The sequence below is a fragment of the Malaya genurostris genome, chromosome 3 (genome assembly GCF_030247185.1).
Source record: "Malaya genurostris strain Urasoe2022 chromosome 3, Malgen_1.1, whole genome shotgun sequence".
Lineage (NCBI taxonomy): Eukaryota > Metazoa > Arthropoda > Insecta > Diptera > Culicidae > Malaya > Malaya genurostris.
The window spans coordinates 252,981,450-253,001,201 of record NC_080572.1 but is presented as its reverse complement, the minus strand read 5'-3'; the positions used below and the strand labels follow the sequence as shown (position 1 = coordinate 253,001,201).

The 19,752-nt window shown below is 38.8% G+C and overlaps 1 protein-coding gene across 1 annotated transcript; it reads left to right on the top strand.

Moving 5' to 3' along the window:
• The first annotated feature begins 2,334 nt into the window (after positions 1–2,334).
• Positions 2,335–4,404, top strand: LOC131438946 (uncharacterized). Its single transcript, XM_058609360.1, has 3 exons — positions 2,335–3,060; positions 3,123–3,278; positions 3,338–4,404. The coding sequence occupies exons 1-3, from the start codon at positions 2,983–2,985 to the stop codon at positions 3,632–3,634; spliced, it is 531 nt and encodes a 176-aa protein (XP_058465343.1). The 5' UTR covers positions 2,335–2,982; the 3' UTR covers positions 3,635–4,404.
• The last annotated feature ends 15,348 nt before the right edge of the window (positions 4,405–19,752 follow it).

The window sequence follows — 19,752 nt, the reverse complement described above, 5'->3', positions numbered from 1 at the left end:
CCAGATCGGGAGTTCATTCCATTTTGGATATATTCATCAGCAACATCGCCATAGACAGCTCTCCGGTTGTCTTCAACGAGCTCTCTTCCGACCACTTTCCAGTAATATTGACGTTGGGATCTTCACCAGAAACATTGCCTATTCGACCTCGGAGGAACTATTATCGCACCGATTGGGTCCAATTTCAACAAATCGCCGACCAACATATTAATATCGATCTGCCACTTGATTCCCCGATGGAAATCGATGCGGCCCTATCTTCCTTCCAGCATTCAATCACAGTCGCTCGTGATAGGACAGTTCCAGTACAACATATGCCGAGTTCCTCTCTTCAAATCGACAGTGTCACCAAGAAACTCATCCGACTTCGAAATATCTACCGGAGGCCGTATCAACGAACTGGCATCCTAGATAGGAAGACTTCTTATGACAACTTAACTAGGATAATCCAGGAAAGGATATCTGAGCTTCGCAACAGGAACTTCCAGCAAAAGCTTCGAGAAATTCTCCCACATTCAAAGCCCTTCTGGTCCTTAACGAAGTTGCTTAAGAAAAAACCGAAACCTATTCCTCCTTTGCTGCCACCCCAGGACGCAGCTGAAGGAATACCTTTAATCACACCAGTAGAGAAGGCAAATGCGCTAGGCCAGCAGTTTGTGTGTTCTCACAATTTAGGACTCAACATTGTTAGTCCACATGAAAGAGCCGTTGCTGATAGCGTAGCTGAGGTTGACCAATCAGACAGCTTGGTTCCTGAGGAAAGTAGAGTCACTGCGAATGAGCTGATGACTATTGTGAAAAAATCCAAAAATATGAAAGCCCCCGGTTTCGACAACACATTCAACATTGAGCTGAAACATTTGAGTATTCGCTCATTTGTCTTCTTAGCTAAAATTTTTGACAGGTGCTGGGAGCTTGGTTAGTTCCCTTCAAAGTGGAAGTTAGCTAAAGTTATCCCAGTTTTGAAACCAGGGAAAGATCCTTCCTTTTCCAAGAGCTATCGGCCCATCAGCTTACTCTCTGTCCTATCCAAGCTGTTTGAAAAGTCAATACAAAGGCGAATTCTTGCTTTCGCAGATGAACAGGATATATTACTGGAAGAACAGTTTGGGTTCCGGAAAGGAAGATCCACCATCCACCAACTCACAAGGGTTAACAACGTCATCCAGCAAAACAAATCAGTGTCCAAAACGACTGTCATGGCAATATTGGATATTGAAAAGGCATTCGATAATGTTTGGCACGATGGCCTGGTGTTTAAACTGCATCGGTATAATTTTCCCATTTATCTTATAAAAAATTATCAAAAATTATCTTGCAGATAGAGCTTTCCAGGTTTCTCTGAATAATGCACTTTCAGAAAGATTTACTATTCCTGCTGGTGTACCCCAAGGAAGTATCCTAGGTCCCATTCTATACAACAGTTTTACATCAGACATCTCACCTCTTCCGGGTGGTGGTGTTCTGTCACAATTTGCTGATGATACTGCCATTCTTTACCTAGGTCGTGTCATTAATGCTCTGAAGAATAAACTACAGACAGGTCTGGACGCTCTAACTGAATATTTTACAAGCTGGAAAATTGTGATCAATGCAGCAAAAACTCAGGTCATCTTGTTTCCACATTCAAGATCTCCAAAACTTGTTCCATCAGACGAATGCCGAATACGATTCGGTCATTCAATGGTCTGACGAAGTTATCTATTTAGGACTCACCTTTGACAGACATCTGATATTCAGGTCACATGTTGACAAAATCGTTCAAAAATGAATTCCGTTTCCAGTATCGGATCGTTTCTCAAAACTCAATCGTTTTCTCAAAAAAAGTCAAATCGAATTTCAGAAACAAAAATTCAAATTAAAATAAATCCAATTTTATCCAATTCTGACTTCCGATTCTGGAATCACAGATGATGAGTTTTTAAAATTCATACCGATATAGAAGATATAAATTGTATGGCGTATTAATTTAGGATCATTCGAATCATTTTGGGTTATGCTATTTCCTGAATACCGGTTCTGGAAGTACCATAAATAATGACGAAAAACTCTAAAGTGGAACTTACTTCGACATCTCATGGAATGTCAATGATTGTCACACGTTAAGATTGAAATTCGATATGATTTGCAGTTTTGGTCGTACACGGTAATGAGTGATTAAAATCTCAATTTGCCGTTTAAAACGACGATAATTAAAATAATGTCATAAGAACTAAAACACCTAAGAATATCCATGCAAAAAACACATGCGGATTGATAAAAAAGGTATCATCTCACTGCTAGGTGGATTAATCACGTTTTTTAGATAACATTTAGAGCCATAAGAACGGCTGATATTCTATAATGTTACCCATCGTTGTCCACTTTTCGTTTTCTTTTTCTGCAATGCAAACGATCAGCAGCTGGATGGCGCAATTGCTTTTGTTTTGTGTTTGGACCTATTATTTTATTATTTAAACAATGTTTACGTAATAAACGAGGTATTAACAATAATCTTACACCTTCTTCCATTCGCTTCGCGAAAGAATTAGAGAAAATACTCAAACGGGGAAAAAGTTATTAAGCTATTAAATCTGGAGTAATTTTGTTCCACTTTTGTGTTGTGACATTTTGAAAATGGAATCACATGAGATTAGTAAAGAAAGACGTAGTCCTACGTCAAACGTTCGAACCTTTACAGCAGGTGTAGAAATCTTATCGTTGGGAAGTGAGATGCTAACGTGCAGTGCAGATAATTTGAGCTCCAAAAACTTTGCACCGGAAATGCCCCACATGCACACGTCATTAAAAATAGTATTAGTAACACATTTCAGTAATCTATAGGTGAGATTAATTAATTGTGTAATTAAACAAGTTTCAGACTCGTGCTTTCCAATGTAAACATGCACCAGATCAAAGTTAAACCTTGTCAAGATAGCAGCTTACAGAAATAAAGTTAAAATTAGTCAACGGTTGCATCAGTCGTACACTTCCATTGCAATCATGGGCCAAATAGTTCCTGTTTGCGTGATGGTGCTCTGTGCTGTCCTCTATCACTCGACCTTGGAGGCCAATGCATTGGTGCTGTACAATATCATTATTTCGGTGAAAGATTTTCTAATATTGTTCTGTTTTCTTTTTAGCGCTACGAGATTATAATCGATAGATTCGAACCATTTCCAAACACCGATTCAAGCTTACTAAGCTTCGGAACATTGCGACTTTCCAGGAAGGCCCGGAACGTGTTCGTTGTCACTGGAGCGTTCGAATTGTTCAAGAATGTGGATAACGACTATAAGGTTAGTAAGAAATAATCAATCGAAAAAAGGAATGATAATTTTACGATTGACCTTTGTAGATCTCAACTGAGCTTTTTTTCGCGCAATCGACATCACCTTTGTTCTCGAGCACATCCGGAGCTTGTGATACCATGAGCAGTGATAACGAATTGTTGAATAGATTACGAAATGTGTCAAATTTACCCCCGCCGGGAACATGTCCGATAAAAAAGGGCGTTTACCAAATTGACGATTATGTGCTGGATGAAAATCAACTTCCAGTGATGGCTTGGAAAGGAACTTACAAAATTGTTATAAAATATATTCACAATTCGGAAATTAAGGTTGGTTCAACATGGCATTTTTCTATAGTGTGAAGGAGTAAATGATTCAATATATTGGACGGAGTATCCAGGAGGTCCGAATCAGAATGTAAAATCGAAACAACTTTATTCACTAAATATTTCTATTTGCGTAGGAAAAAAACATATCTAAAAAAGCTATTTGTTGAGACGAAACATCGGAATGGACTTTTGTTGGCGATTGAGTTGAATAGAATCACACAACAATCCGTTTATATTGCACAGAAGCTGACAACCCGAATAAATCGGAACCATTTCTTTACGTCCACAGGAATGGAATTTCTAAAATAAATTATTCTCTTATTGTTTAGAAAACGATAAATCGACGTTTCCGATAATCTTATTGACCATTTCCCATATGGTCAGACCTGATTTTACGATATACCGAAAACGATGAAAGAAATGGTTCTAGCATTATTCTCACTCAGTGAACATCCCCACAGTTTCAATACCACAGTATTGTTTGTATAGTTGTAATTGTTTTTGGTTTGAATCCATCTAACGCGTAGTTTGAGTTATGTGTGGCGGTACGGCAATGTCGTGACGAAAGGTGGGAAAAGCCGTACGGCCACCGCAGACGAGCTGGGAAAATTAGCATTACATTTACTATTTTGACCTTTATGGGGCAGCTGGGAGACAGCGTATGCTAGAAGCATAGGTCGGGGAAACGCTTTTAAGAGCAATTGTAAGGACCTATTATTTTGTATGCACGTATGTGCCAATTATGAATGCATACTCTAGAACTACATAATTTGGCTTACGTTTGAGAAACAGTTGATTGAGAATGGCCAATAAAGGAAGTGAAGTTATCATTCGAGATATGATAAAATTTATGTTGTTTGTTTATATTCTTTTTGCTTTGTTTTCCCCTTTATAGGCTACTCTGGCCGAGGGGGGTGGTTACAACGATCCGCACTTTCCATACCGCACGAACTAGGCTATGGTGCCCAAATGAACACTAGTAACGAAGGAGGAAACCGGCCTATCATTGATAGATTCCCTCCAGCATGTAACCCAAGCGACAGATTCCTTTACGGTTATCAATTTGCAACGAAAGATACGAATATCTTCTATTGGAAGTTCACCAGAGAGTTTGTCACTTGGGCAGGAAGTGTGTGCTTCACCCTGTAACCAGTCAATCATTGAGTCGTGCGTCTGTATCGTATTAGTATTTTGTCATCCTACCAACTGCTTCTGTGTCTTAAATGTCCTCGTCGATGAGACTTTGGAAAATTTCGCTTTGTATCCGCTTCGGTCTTGGCCCTGCTTTCCTATATAGTATTTTATGTCTGAAGCGGTACAAACGATTATTACTTTAAAGTTCCTAAATAGATGTAGATATGTTTGGTCTACTAACACTATCCATTCTAATCTGCTCTAATTGTTTCTATCTTTGTCGAAGTTACGTTACATTTCCTTTTCCCCATTGCATCGCTTTTTTTACTATGCCGGAGAAACCTGTTAATATCTCAATGTGATAATTTATCAAGAATAAAGAAATAATAATAATTGCTATAACAATAATAATATTAATAAGAAATAATAATAATGACAATCACAACAATAATAATAACAATAATATTTATAATAATACAATAACAAAAACAATAATAATAATGATAATAATAAAAGTAATAATAAAAATAGAAATATTGTGACTTACCAAAAGTTAATATGTCATCAAATGAGTTATTACATGAAAATACCAATTTTTCATCGTTTTACTGGGGCTCTTGATTTGTTTTCAATTTCCTTTTGGTATTCCTGTGGCACCCTAGGATTTTTCCGCTCCATATCGTTTTTGTCTATAATCTTTTATTTTGATAGTTTCTCGTGATAAAAATAAAATAAAATCAGGTGTTAGTAAGCTTGTTAAATTATATAATGTAAGGATGCGCATTTAACACTAGATTGCTCAGGAAAGTCACAATATGTAAACAATGGAAGGATTGCTTGAAATTCTGTGAACTTTTCTAATTCTTTATTTAACGATATATGCACTTAGGCACACTGCACTAGCTTTTATTTATTCTGTCACAGTTTATATTATTGACTTTCTCTCTTTCAATCATTTTGACTGCTTTTGAGCAATTTAGGTCTGAACTAAGTTTTGGGCCTTCTAGTGTTGAGCACGCATCCAGGAAACAAGAACTACATGTATTTCGTGAAGAAATACTAGGTTTGATTGGATGAAATGGTCCACGTGAACCGTTCTCTTCCAGAAACACACATCTCACACTCTTAGTTAGAAGGTGACATCTGTGTCTAAGTTGGAGAAATCTAAGTACATTCAAACCTTTCCCGATTTGAGAGTGTATTTACACCTGATTAATCAGTTTCGCCGTCATTGCAATTTGTAAACATTACCGATACCGAGCCGGATCGGAAAGGTTTGAAAGTTCCTAAACGGTTCATAAGATATCAATTTACTCCTATTTCTGATAACACTAGTCCTCCTTTTAGAATTAAATTCACCAAGTTCAGAACGAATATGATATATTAATATTCATCCCAACTGGATCAAAATAATTCAAATTGGTGACCAATTCCAGGCATAAGAATGCTCGAAACCACCTAATGACCTATTGTCAATTTCAAGCATTATTAGTCCTGTCCACTCCGTGATCGATCCAGACAACATAATATTTTTCATCTTTTGCATTTATAAGCGAACGATCGATCTCGGTATGGTCCGACTTTGTCAATACGCGAAGTGTAAATTGACTCCCACCCCCATCCACCAAGCGGGGGTACGCGCCCTGTAGCTCATCATCCAAAGCCCAGGGTTGTTTATATTCTTTTTACTTTTGTTTCAAAAATCAAACAAATTATTTTAAGGGGTATATATAGATTATTGTAATTAGGGAAATGGTCGTCAAAAGGTTAGATAACTAAGTGCCCACAAGTTTCTATCTCATGACTTTCCGTGATGACATTTGGTCAATAGAACGGCATCGACTAGGTGCTATCGCCTTCTGCGTTAGTAGCAGTATGAGAGGGTTTGAATTGGTTTGTATGTAACAGTAGCCAGGAAAATGTGAAAAATTCTCGATAAGTTCCCGCTTAGGCTTGGCTGTGATACGGCTGCCAGCGAGTAAAATGTGGCTGGTAGCCATTCTGGGGTTCCGATGCCTCAGCGCTATCAAACATACACCTCAAATGAACGACTGAATGCAAAAGTCGGATAAGTGCAACTTAGTTTGGAAAACCCGTTTAAGTATTTTTGAATGCAAAAATCGGATAAAATCATTGAGAGCAGAAACCGGACATGGATTTTGCAATGCAAGAATCGTTTAACAATATCTTTCTGCAAGAATCGGACAAAATAACTTTGAATGCAAAAACCGGACAAAAACTTAGCAAATGTATTTATCCGGTTTTTGCATTCAAAGTTTTTACCGACTGTCACTGTGGACGAAGCATGGTTTGCTTGTTTATTAGAGGCAACTTGATCTATGCTGCGTTCCCACAGCGGCAGTTTGTAAAAACTTTGAATACAAAAACCGGATAAATACATATGTTTTGAAAGAACCGGCTAATTTTTGTCCGGTTTTTGCATTCAAAGTTATTTTGTCCAGTTTTTGCAGAAAAAATATTTTTAAACGATTCTTGCATTGCAAAATTTATGTTCGTTCAAACATTTTTAGCGAAGGTGAAAAGATGAGAACGCTCGGCTTACTAAGATACAGGCAACCAAGGATGGCTTTTATCGTATCAAAGAACGCTTTCTTCCAACTCTTCACACGATTTAATCAGTGCCATCAAAGAGAGACGGATATCATCTCAGCAACAAAAAACCGGCATGGTTCATTTAACATAGAATGGACAGTGCGAGAACGAATTTCTCTCGATGACCTGTCTGAGAATCAAAGGTTAGCTCGCTGCTGTGGGGATTCTCTCTTAAGCAATAAACAGTCGCTTATTCTCGTTTCGCGATCCGTTTCTATATGGGCAGTTGATAATTGCGATAGAATCATTTTACTATTGCCGCTTATTCTAACTATGTGCATATAACCTTTGTATAAGCTGTGTCTAGGAAAATGTATGTGAATGCTCCACACAAGGGTTTTGAAATATTGCAACCTAGTATGAGAACCATCAAGTCGAAACATCGATTCGATTTTTTGTGATAATTGTCAACTTGTGATTTTCTTTTGGTAAATTCCACACAACACCGATCATTATCAGACTGTAAATTTTTTTTAGGGGCCGTGAAATACTCAGAGTATGAAGTGGATCGAAGAAATGTAGAAAAATTCTCTCAGGGTTCATGCATTGCGAGGTACGAGTTCTTCTAGCATCTTCTACCGGAATGAACATGTTGTATGCAATGTAGAGAAATATCGAGCAGCTTCTGTCAAATTATCGGCAATCACCAACACTGCAGGCCATAGACCCAATGCAATGTTGTCCTGCATCAGAAAATTGTTCACATGGCGATTTGGCAACATTCATAATTAGTTACATGTGTCTCCCGCAAGGCTCATGCCTAAGTCCGCTTCTCTATAATTTTTACGTGAATGACATTGACTGCTGTCTTGTAACCCAATTGGCAATTGGCAGATGATGGCGTGGTTTCAGTTACTGGACCCAAAGCTATTGATCTGCATAAACCATTGCAAGATACCTCAGATAACTTGTCCGTTTGGGCTGTTCATCTGGGTATCGAATTCTATGCGGAGAAAACAGAGTTAGACGTCTTTTCAAGAAAGCATGATCCCGCGCAGCTTCAGCTCCATATGATGGAAAGAATGATCGCGCAGGTTTCAACTTTTAAATACCTCGGGGTGTGGTTCGATTCCAAATGCACGTGGGGAGGACACAATAGGTATCTGATAACAAAATGCCAACAAAGATTAAATTTTCTTCGAACAATAATAGGATCTTGGTGGGGCGCTCATCCGGAAGATCTAATAAAATTGTATCAGACAACGATACTTTCAGTGATGGAATATGGATGCGTTTGCTTTCGTTCCGCTGCAAACTCTCATATTATCAAATTAGAGCGAATTCAATATCGTTGTTTGCGAATTTCTTTATGCTGCATGCAATCGATACATACAATGAGTCTTGAAGTTCTGGCGGGAGTTCTTCATTTGAAGGATCGTTTTCGGGAGTTTTCGTCGCGACTGCTAATAAGATGTGGGGTACTGAATCCTCTAGTTATTAATAACTTCGAAAGGCTAGTTGAGCTTCAATCTCAAACAAGATTCATGACAGTATATTTTAACCATATGTCACAGGAAATCGACCCTTCAAGATATATTCCTATCCGTGACAGGCTCCTAAAAGTCCCTGACTCAGCTTTATTTTTCGACACATCCATGCAGCGCCGAGTGCGTGGAATCCCGGAAAACCTACGCTCGATGGAAATCCAAAAAATATCTACAAGTAAGTTCAGGCATATTGACTCTGAGAAAATATTTTACACAGACTTCACGAATTGAAGAGGCTACTGGGTTTGGTATGTTCAACAATAATGTTTCGGCTTCATTTAGGCTTCAAGAACCTGCATTTGTTTATATAGCAGAGTTAGCAGCAGTTCATTATAGTTTGAGTGTAATCGTCACATTATCTCCAAACCATTTTTTTCTCTTCTCATATAGTCTGAGTGCAATTGAAGTCATTCGCTTAAACGCTGCTGGCAAAATTGAATCGTTTTTCTTGGGCAAAATAAAATAGTGTCTGAAGGACATATTGAATAATAATTATCAAATCACAATAGTTTGGGTTTCGGCTCATTGCTCCATTCCAGGCCATGAAAGAGCCGATATTTTAGCCAAACGTGGTGCTATTGAGGGTGAAATTTATGAGAGACCAATTGCTTTCAACGAATTCTATAGCGCGTCTCGCCAAAGAACACTTGCCAGCTGGCAAGCTTCTTGGGATAGAGATGATCTGGGTCGATGGATGCACTCAATTATTCCGAAAATATCGACAAAGGCATGGTTTAGGGGGCTGAAGGTGAGTAGGGACTTCAATCGTGTGATGTCCAGACTCATGTCCAATCACTACACGTTAGATGCACATGTCCTTCGAATTGGACTTTCCGAGACTAATCATTGTGTTTGTGGCGAAGGTTATCGCGATATTGATCATGTCGTTTGGAGATGCGTGGAGTATTGTGATGTCAGATCTCAACTGACTCCCTAGTCGAACACTCAAAAACGGAACTTCGTTCATTTTTTGCAGAAACAGCTGAATCGATTTTCCCAAACTTAGACTTAAATAAAAGGGTTAACATATGAAAAAAGACTGTTTTTGACCTTTGTGCGGATGTCGCTTCCGGTTTCTGAAAAACAGTGTGAGATGTGTTGTAAATTTTAAACCATCATTAAGCGCGAAAATGTCGAAGAATTCCTATTAACTTGGGTCAAAACTGTTGAAAATTTGAATTTTAACTTTGTTCTTATTCAATATTCAACGAAAATTATTTTGAAGAATCCCAATGAAAACAAAAGTTATATGAGAAAGGCATCATAACCAGAGCAGACAGATTCTCATAAGATTTTATCTTTTCCAGTTCGACTTCTATCTAATCGCCTTCGATGACAGAATTTGCTACCAACGTTGACAGCCAAGCCAACGTCAAACAAACCCCGTACCACTCATTAACCTATTAGCAACGATATCTTGCAAGTCATCGTCATACAAGTCCGTTAATCGTTCAACTCTCGTCATCCTAATCAGCTCTCAAACACTTGTGTTTTAATCACGGTCTGGCGCAAAATTGCCTCCCACTTTGAGTGATCTAAGCCATCAAGTTTGAGTACGTCTCTTCATTCCATCATCCTAGGAAAGAGTCGGAAAATTGTCGCGTAACCCATCACCGAGCGCGCTGAAAATTGCGTCAAACAACTCGCCACAAAAATGTTTATCATTCCAGCTGGATCCAAATGCAAGCCTCCGTCAGTCGTTCTAGGGTTGGCCTGGCTGGGATCCGTCGCTGTCGATGCCGCTGTAGCGGCAGGTACAGTGCAATGAAATGCATTTCCGATTTTTTCTACTACAACCACTCCCCTCGTAGAGTGCAGCAGCAGCAGCAGCAGCAGCAGCACCATCAGCACTCTGTATAGAAACACTTGGAAGCCCCTCCCCTTTGTACAACACTTAGCGCTGATATGCCTGGCGATGGCAAAAAAAAAAAACCTCTTTTCAGTTTCGTAACACCAGAAGCACTCCGACTGAGCCCATCGTCGATGCAGTGACTGCCATGTCAAGAACGGAAGAGGCTGATGCATTCCGATCCGAATCTCTCTGATGTATACTTTTCACAAGGATTCATCAGGAATTTCGCAAATAGTTGCAATTAAAACAGCGACCGATAATTGTAGCCCATCAGCCAACAGCAATTACCGGCAGTTTAAAACTGCGAGCGATTCCGAACTCGCGACGGAATTATTTTTAGGGAATGAATGAACCCGTGTTCATTCCCGTGTCCGCTGGGTAAGCTTCACCAATGGACACTTCAAACGATGGTCGACTGAAGTGTGCACTCATTGGGTCGTTTGCTGACAATTAGTTTCCAAATTAGCGAAATGTTCGACTCATCGCCGCAAAGTGATGGAATAATCGATTTTGCATTTGATGCCGAACAACTGCTATTAGGAATGGGCACCAGATTGGAAAGGATGCCGGCAAGATCATAAGAAAGGTAATTTTATCGGCGATTTACCCGTTTCGAAGGGGTGAGGTTTGAAACGATGCTGTCATAACAATCATATGATGATCAGAGCCATACATAGAGAGACTATTTGTTTCGCTATTTTATTGAAGATTCCTGTCAGCAATCGACGCTCTCAGATTACAACGGCGATAATTGAACATATGTCTGCACAAATTATTGTCATCATCTGCGAAACAACCCGCGTCTGGGAATAGTCGCCTTATTGCTTCTTTCTTTTCTGTCTATCGGAAAATAAAAAGAAAAAAAAGAGGACCCACGTTCCTCCCACTACTCAACACATTAGATTGCAGATTTTAATGAGATCTCGATTATGGAGTTCTTGTGGGAAAACTAGGGGTCTTCGGGTTAGCTGTGATACTGACAAATATTTCTTTCTGATGATTTGCAAAACAAGAAAATACTCACATTCGAGACTGTATCGACTTCAACCATATTTTTCTGTGTGATGTGACCAAAAATTGCTAAGTCAATACGAAAATAAATATTATAAGTTGCCTCTCACGAATGATCAAACGGTTAAAGCTGAGCGATAATAATATTATTATTATTAATAATAATAATATTAATAATAATAATAATAATAATAATAATAATAATAATAATAATAATAATAATAATAATAATAATAATACTAATAATAATAATAATAATAATAATAATAATAATAATAATAATAATAATAATAATAATAATAATAATAATCATAGGCGTTTTCCTCAGCAATTATAACTGTCCTTCTTATGTTTTGTCCATCTTATAACAACGGTAATTCTCTGTGAATATAAGAGAGTCTGTGACGGCTTTGGTTGGTAAACGACTGGACAATGTGCAATTCAGACCCAATGTGGTTCTTAGCCTTTTGTCCAGTAACTCCTGTCCATACCTCCCCGCGGTGCCGGCTGGGGTACGAGTAACCATAGGAAAGATCGGGTAACCAACCCCGGTGGGACCTTGGTTGTATGCTGACAGGGAAAGGGCGGTTTGCCTTCTCTTTACAGAGAACGAGCCTACCCGAGCGTCTGTTCTCCATGTTAGAGGCGCCTAATTACCGTCCTTGTGTCAGTGTGGGACTCTAAACAGTGCTGACACGATGGCCCTCCGGCGAGACAGGAAGTTGGTGCAGGCCTAACAAGCCACCCGGGAAAAGGAAGTTACGAATAATTAAGGAAGAAATACGACTCCGAATAATCGGCAAAGACCTACGCGACGAACTAAGCATTACGATTGGAAGCTTGGCACATGGAACTGCAAATCGCTTAGCTTCCCAGGATACGACCGAATGCTGCATGATGAGCTTCAAAACCACGGCTTCGATGTCGTAGTACTACAGTAACTTTTTTGGACGGGACAGAAGGTGTGGAAAAGTGGGCATCCAACAGCTACCTTCTACCAGAGCTGTGGCACAACCAGCGTTCTAGGAACGGGATCAGTGATAGGATGTGCGTATTGAAGATCAAGGGCCGTTTCTTCAATTATAGCATCATCAACGTGCACTGCCCACATGAGACGAGACCCGATGACGAGAAGGAAGCATTCTACGCGCAGCTGGAACGAACCTACGACAGCTGTCAACGGCGGGATGTAAAACTTGTCATCGGCGAGGCCGGGAGGCAATGCACAGACCCGTGATCGGGCTGGAGAGCCTGTACGCGGTAACAAACGATAACGGTCAACGATGCATAAGCTTTGCAGCCTCCCGAGGAATGGTAGTTCGAAGCACCTTCTTCCCCCGCAAAGATATCCACAAAGCCACCTGGAGATCACCTGATCAACATACGGAAAATCAAATCGACCACGTTCTCATCGACGGGCGATTCTTCTCCTACGTCATCAATGTCCGCACTTACCGCAGTGCCAACATTGATTCTGACCACTATCTTGTCGCTGTTTCTATGCGCTCAAAACTATCGACGTCGCACAGGAACGCCGGGACTCAATCTCGAGTATCTACGTAGCGAATCGAAGAAATGACTGGTTTGAAGGCGAATTGGTCGAAGAGAAGAATGCTGCAAGGACCGCAAGAGAGCGAACGAGGAACGATACAGACAGGCGCGGAACAGACAGAACACGATTTTCCGGAGGGCACCAGGAAGACCAAGATGCAAGAACGAAGCGATGGAACAGCCGTACCGCGCAAATGACACACGGAAGTTCTATGAGAAGGTGAACCGCTCACTTAGAGACTACACACCACAGGCCGAAATGTGCAGAGATACTAGTGGTAACCTTCTCACGAACGAACGTGAGGTGATCGACAGGTGGAAGCAGTACTATAACGAGCATCTGAATGGCGAAGCACAAGATACAGAGAACGGCACAGGAATCAATATGGGTGTACGCTCAGCTGACGACAGATTCCCAGCATCTAATCTGTCGAAGATAAGTGAGGAGATTGGCAAGCTGAGGAACAACAAAGCTAAGGAATCCACAGGGCCGTACCAAGCGGGATTTGCTGGAGCCTTGACTTCAAAGCGGCATACGACACCATCGATCGAGAACAGCTATGGCAGATAATGCACGAATACGGTTTCCCGGATAAACTGATGCGATTGGTTAAAGCAACGATGGATAGAGTGATGTGCTACGTCCGAGTATCTGGGACGCTCTCGAGTCCCTTCGAATTTCGGAGAGGGCTACGGCAAGGTGATGGACTCTCTTGTATCTTGTTCAATATTGCCTTGGAAGGTGTGATTCGAAGAGCGAGGATCGACACGAGTGGCACGATCTTCCGAAAGTCCGTACAACTTTTTGGCTTCGCTGACGATATTGATATTGTAACACGTAACCTTGAGAAGATGACGGAAATCTACATCGGACTGAAAGCTGAAGCTAGGCGTATCAGACAGCCCATAAATGCGTCAAAAACAAAATACATGATAGGAAGAGGCTGGTTGACGAGTTCGTGTATTTGGGCTCACTGGTGACCTCCGATAATGACACCAGCAGAGAAACTCAGAGACGTATTTTGGCAGGGAATCGTGCGTACTTTGGACTCAGAAAAACCCTCCGATTGAGAAAAGTACGCCACCGAACGAAATTGACCATCTACAAAACGCTCATTAGACCAGTTGTTCTCTATGGCCACGAGACCTGGACTATGTTGGCAGAGGACCATCGCGCCTTCAGTGTTTTTGAAAGAAAGGTGCTGAGAACCATCTATGGCGGAGTGCAGATGGAAGACGGAACGTGGAGACGGTGTATGAATCACAAATTGCAACAGCTGCTAGGAGAACCACCGACGGACAGCTAAAATCGGACGTCTACGATGGGCTGGGCATGTCATAAGGATGTCGGACGACCGCCCAGTGAAAATGGTTCTTGAATCTAATCCGACTGGTACAAGAAAAAGAGGAGCACAGCGAGCAAGGTGGATCGATCACGTGGAGAGTATTCGCAGAAGCATCCGTGCCTTGAGTTGCTGGCGACGAGCAGCCATGACCGAGTTATGTGGAGACGTATGCTTGATACAGCAAAGGATACCCCAGGACTATAGCTGTTAGATAAGTAAGTGACGACTATTTCATTAAGGTAATTCTTTACAAAGGAACACAATTTTATTATTGTTCTATTTCGATCATAAGTCATAGGGAAATATTTCACATGCAAAATCGATCGCATGTCGGGAGAATTGCTGGAATCCAAAGTTGTGACCGACTCCAGTAAACGCCACTGTAACACTTTGAAAAATTATGCGTCTGCAATTGAAGCATTCTTGAATATGATCTTTGTCTCGTTTGAAAGCTACTATTTAGACACACGGATAAAAATCTATTACCGGTACCATGATTTTTTAATCATGAAATCATGAACCATGCCTTCTCATGAAATTTCATAAGCAAAATGATTTGCTCATGAAATCATGACTTATTATTCATGATAGACATGATTAATGATTTCTTGATTTTTAATCATAGTACCGGCAATGGATTTTTACCCCTGCATTCATCAAATGAAGAACAAATGGTTGACACCTTAAGTTTAGGAGATATCTCATATAAGTGACGTAACCTACACAAACTGAACTACGTTTGTCTACGAGGGGGAAGGGAAGGTTTTGCCTAAAGTCTACGTAGTCTCATTTTTTTTAAATTTTTCAAGCAATTTACTTAGTTTAATTATCCGGCCGCGCGTTTCCTTCGATTGATCAAAAAGACAGTTGAAATTGCGTATTCAACCAAATGATGCTTGAGAGCAGAATTGCAATTTGTCACGTCGAATGACATTGACAGACTGACTAAAAACATCGTCGACTGTAATCTGTACTGTGAAAGTGATTAGCAAATGCCATACTACGTAGTTCTATGACCAAGTAGAAGAATACTCAAAGACAGGCGACTCTCTTGTTTTTTATTTCATTCTTCTAGTTCCTATCGAAGTGAAAAAATAAAAGAAAGTACTAACATAAACATAAAATGATAAAACTCATTATTCTTTGCAAAAAGTCTTCGGACTTTAAGTTAATTGGAGTAAATGAATAAATTTCAATTTTTATACTTTCCGATTATTATTTAGTCACATCGTAATCAAGCAGTGAAAGGAGAAATGAAGATAATGTCATTTGCTTCTGCAATCCATGAGCGTTCTGACGAGTGAAATGTCCAGAGAATTTTAGAAACGGACCGATGTTAGTAGGGTGAAAAAATGATCAAAATTTATCACTCATCTATCACGCCGTTTTCGAATAAGAAAAAGAATAATATTTTTGTTGTGACGTGAAGTAGTTGTCAGTGTGATTTCTTCCAACCAAAAACGGATTTGAAAAAGCAAAATGATTGGAATTGCGAAAGTAAACATTTGCCTTAAAATACATCTCAGAGGTTGAAATCGAACCGAGGAACTAATTCCACCCATAAAATTGTTGATTTTAATTTTGCAATAATCATGGTTTCGGCTTTGCCGGTCTGTTGAATAAGAACGGCTGTTATATACTACCCGACGTTTCGACCACTGGTTATGGTCTTTTTCAAGGGAAACTGTAAGTTTATTGGTTATGAAAGATATTACAAAAACATTAAAATGGTGTGTTAACTTACTATCTTATCGTTCCTCGTCTAAAACTCGTATGCCCATGAACGGTTGTTTACATAATGTGTTATTCTAATCACATTTGCTTTCTTATCGTTCACCCAGTGAAGCTTTTTGAGATTTATTGTATATCTTTACCTCTTGAATATCTTGAATAATTAAGACTTTATTACAACCGTACTTTATCAGATTCTATTCAATCTTATTACAGAATGTAAACTATAAAAATCTATCAGTGACTGAAGACTTAGTGATTAAAAAAATTCTTTTGTGACAAAGAAAACTCTACGTAGATTTTCTAAAAGGGGGGGGGGGGGTTAATTGGAAAGTCTCCAAGGGGGAAGAGGGGTTAGTTAAAAAAAGTACCAGATTTTGGCCTACGTGGTTTATGAACGGTCCCTTAAATCCAACTGGTGTTATGAGGCCTTTTTCACATAACTTATATTTTCATACTTTTTTGCATCGTCGCTCTAAATGACAGTTTTCAATCTTAATCACATTTCACCCTGTAAGTCCGGAATCGGAAGTAGGATCCGGATGAAATTCATTGGTAACCTACAGGATCATTCGAGTGTCAGTTTGTGAAAATCGGTGCAGTCATCTCTGAGAAAATGAAGTAACTATTATGTCATACAAATTGAAATAGTTTTAAGCTAAACTTTGACGATCTCCGGAACCAGAAGATATTTTCCTTTTTCTATACAAAAGTAATAAAATAACTGGAAAACCGAATCGTATACAATACTCGGAGCTCAAGAGACCCTTAGTATTGTATACCGTTGGAGTCAGCCCAAGGAGATTGGAAAATGTGTGTTTATACATGTGTAGCTGCTTTATCTGGTTCTGGAGATATAATGATATAAGTAACATATCCGACAAAACGTCCGTTTTTTACCACTCGAAGAAGGTTGAACGGATTTCAACAACCCCTGGCTCGTTTGTTAGCTACTATTGGGTCATTAAACAAGCTTGAAGATCAAATGGTTGTCTCTTCTGGTTCCGGAGATATAATCGCACAAGCTACGTTACTTCGAAGTCATTTTTTTCTATCTTGTCAATGCTTTCAGAAAGTAACCAATTATCAAGTTTAAATGTTTATGGCTGATACATTTGGTTTGAGAAATGTTGCCGAATATGGGACGTAGGCGCTGAGGCATGCTTCTGTGAACTATCCGAATCAGTCTGAATAAATTTGTTTCAAAATGAACCCAAATTCGTGTCCGAAATGAAAAGGAATGAATTGTTTCAATGAGACTGTGTTAATGACAAGAGAAAGACATTATTACACCACTAGGTGGATTGAGAATAGGTTTTTGTATCGTCGCTCTAAATGATGGTTTGGAAACAGGCCCGTAACCAGGATTTCATTTCGGGAGGGGTCCAAAGATTAAAAAATAATGTTGCTTATGTACCTAATTCTCGGTGTGCCTTTTACGGCTGTTTTTAACATACACTTTAAATTTTTCCACTGGAACTGATATTGTATTACATTTTTTTCTTTACGTTTACTGTCTTGTTATTTCTGTAACACATGTCTGAGACATTCTAAATAATTATATGTTTTTGATTTCGAGAGGGGCCAGGGCCCCTATGGCCCCTCTCTGGGTATGTGACTGCATGGAAATTATTACACACTTCACCTTGTAACTCCGCAACCGGTAGTCGGATTCGGATGAAATTCAATAGCAACCTGTGGGACCATAAGGCAATTCATTTGAGTCTAAGTTTGTTTCTCTGGATTTGGCTCAACACTGTTTATAAATGGAAAAAGGTTTTGCTAGTTCATGCCCAAACGAACTTTTTTGTTCTTATTCAAAGAAAAATGATTCTGAAGAATTACTCAGTAATTTTTGTGAAAACATGAGTTGTATGAGAAAGGCATTTAAATAAAAAAAAGTTTTAAAACGGTTCTGTATGCCTAAAGATTTGATGATCTTCTAGTAGAAAAGTTAACATGAGTACACTAATTATAAAAACAATCTATAGTAAATGATTGACCACTAAAAAATCTCTTTTTATTTATTGACTATTTTTCTCCAAGAGCTTGAATTCCTGAAAACAACTAAAAATTGTTTCAGTAGTTACTACTTAAATGTTCAAAAGATACGAATAGCACTAACAACATTATGTTGGATTCAGTGTTGGGATCAGAAAAAATTCATTTCATTATCACTCGTGAAAAAATCTGTTCAAGAGATTTTCTAAAAAATATCAGTAACTGAAAAAATCACTTCCGAGATTTTCATTCATGAAACAAGCATCCATAAAACTCTGAACCTCAAAGTTCACAAGTCAATTTTTGTGTCATCGAAACTTGATGACGAATTTTCACCCACAGAAATATCGCCAAAGAGAAAATCGAAAGGGAGAAGAGTCTCCGATGATACTTCCCCGATCAGATGAACATACCAAAATCATAACACAAGTATATCAACAATTGATATATATAACAATTTGTGTTATTATGAGACATTTAACAAATAAAAACAGTTGAAAGCTGAAATTTATGACAACAATATAATAAAAAAATCAGTTATGATGTTTTATTTTCATTTGCGAGACTCAAGTTGAAGTTCATTAATTGGAAAAATGAGTTCTTTCGTTGCTTTATATCGAAATATAATGATCAGAATGTCAAAAAAACTAGAAGAAGAAATCAGATCACTAAATAAATTATTCAGTTAATAAAAAAATCATTCAACAATTTTGGATTGAAATGATGATAAGTTAGCTGTGATATAGTTTTTCTGTGTTAAATTTGCTATCTAGCTTTTTGCAACTATTGTTATAAATTTCTGCTTTCCTACTTCTGTAGTTATATCAAATTCAATAATAATTGTGATACAAACGTTTCAAAATCTGGTACGATTTTGTTCCCGCTAGAGTCTTTTTTGTTATGACTTTTGTTATTTTAACAGCTTACCAGCCAAAAATATTTCAAAATTTGTTTCAAAATATTTCTGAAATAAATTATTCCAGTTTTTTTTTATTCAATTATAGAATTTTTTAAGGCACATTGCTTAAGCTCTAAGATGCCAAGGGCTTTTTCTAATTTTAATTAACAAATAACTTAAAACTAGGATAGTATATTTAGATAATGTAATGACTTTGGCAGATCCCGCCTTCAGCTGGCCATCGGCACCGGCCGGCGTATTGAATATAACACGTTGGTAAGTACCTATGTTGACCGCTTTTTTCTGTCCGTGTGGGTTCGCGGGGAACACAAATTACTCCAGTTGTTATAATTCTCTTATTACCATCTGATCGGGTCGATGTTAAATTTCCACTACGCTTCAGTTCGGCACCGAAGCGATTCGTGCAAGATTTAATTATTATTTTTATACCAATAAAAAATCTCTACTAAATAAATTCGCCACTGAATCACAACTGAGAAATAATCACTGCGATGTTTTCGATGCAC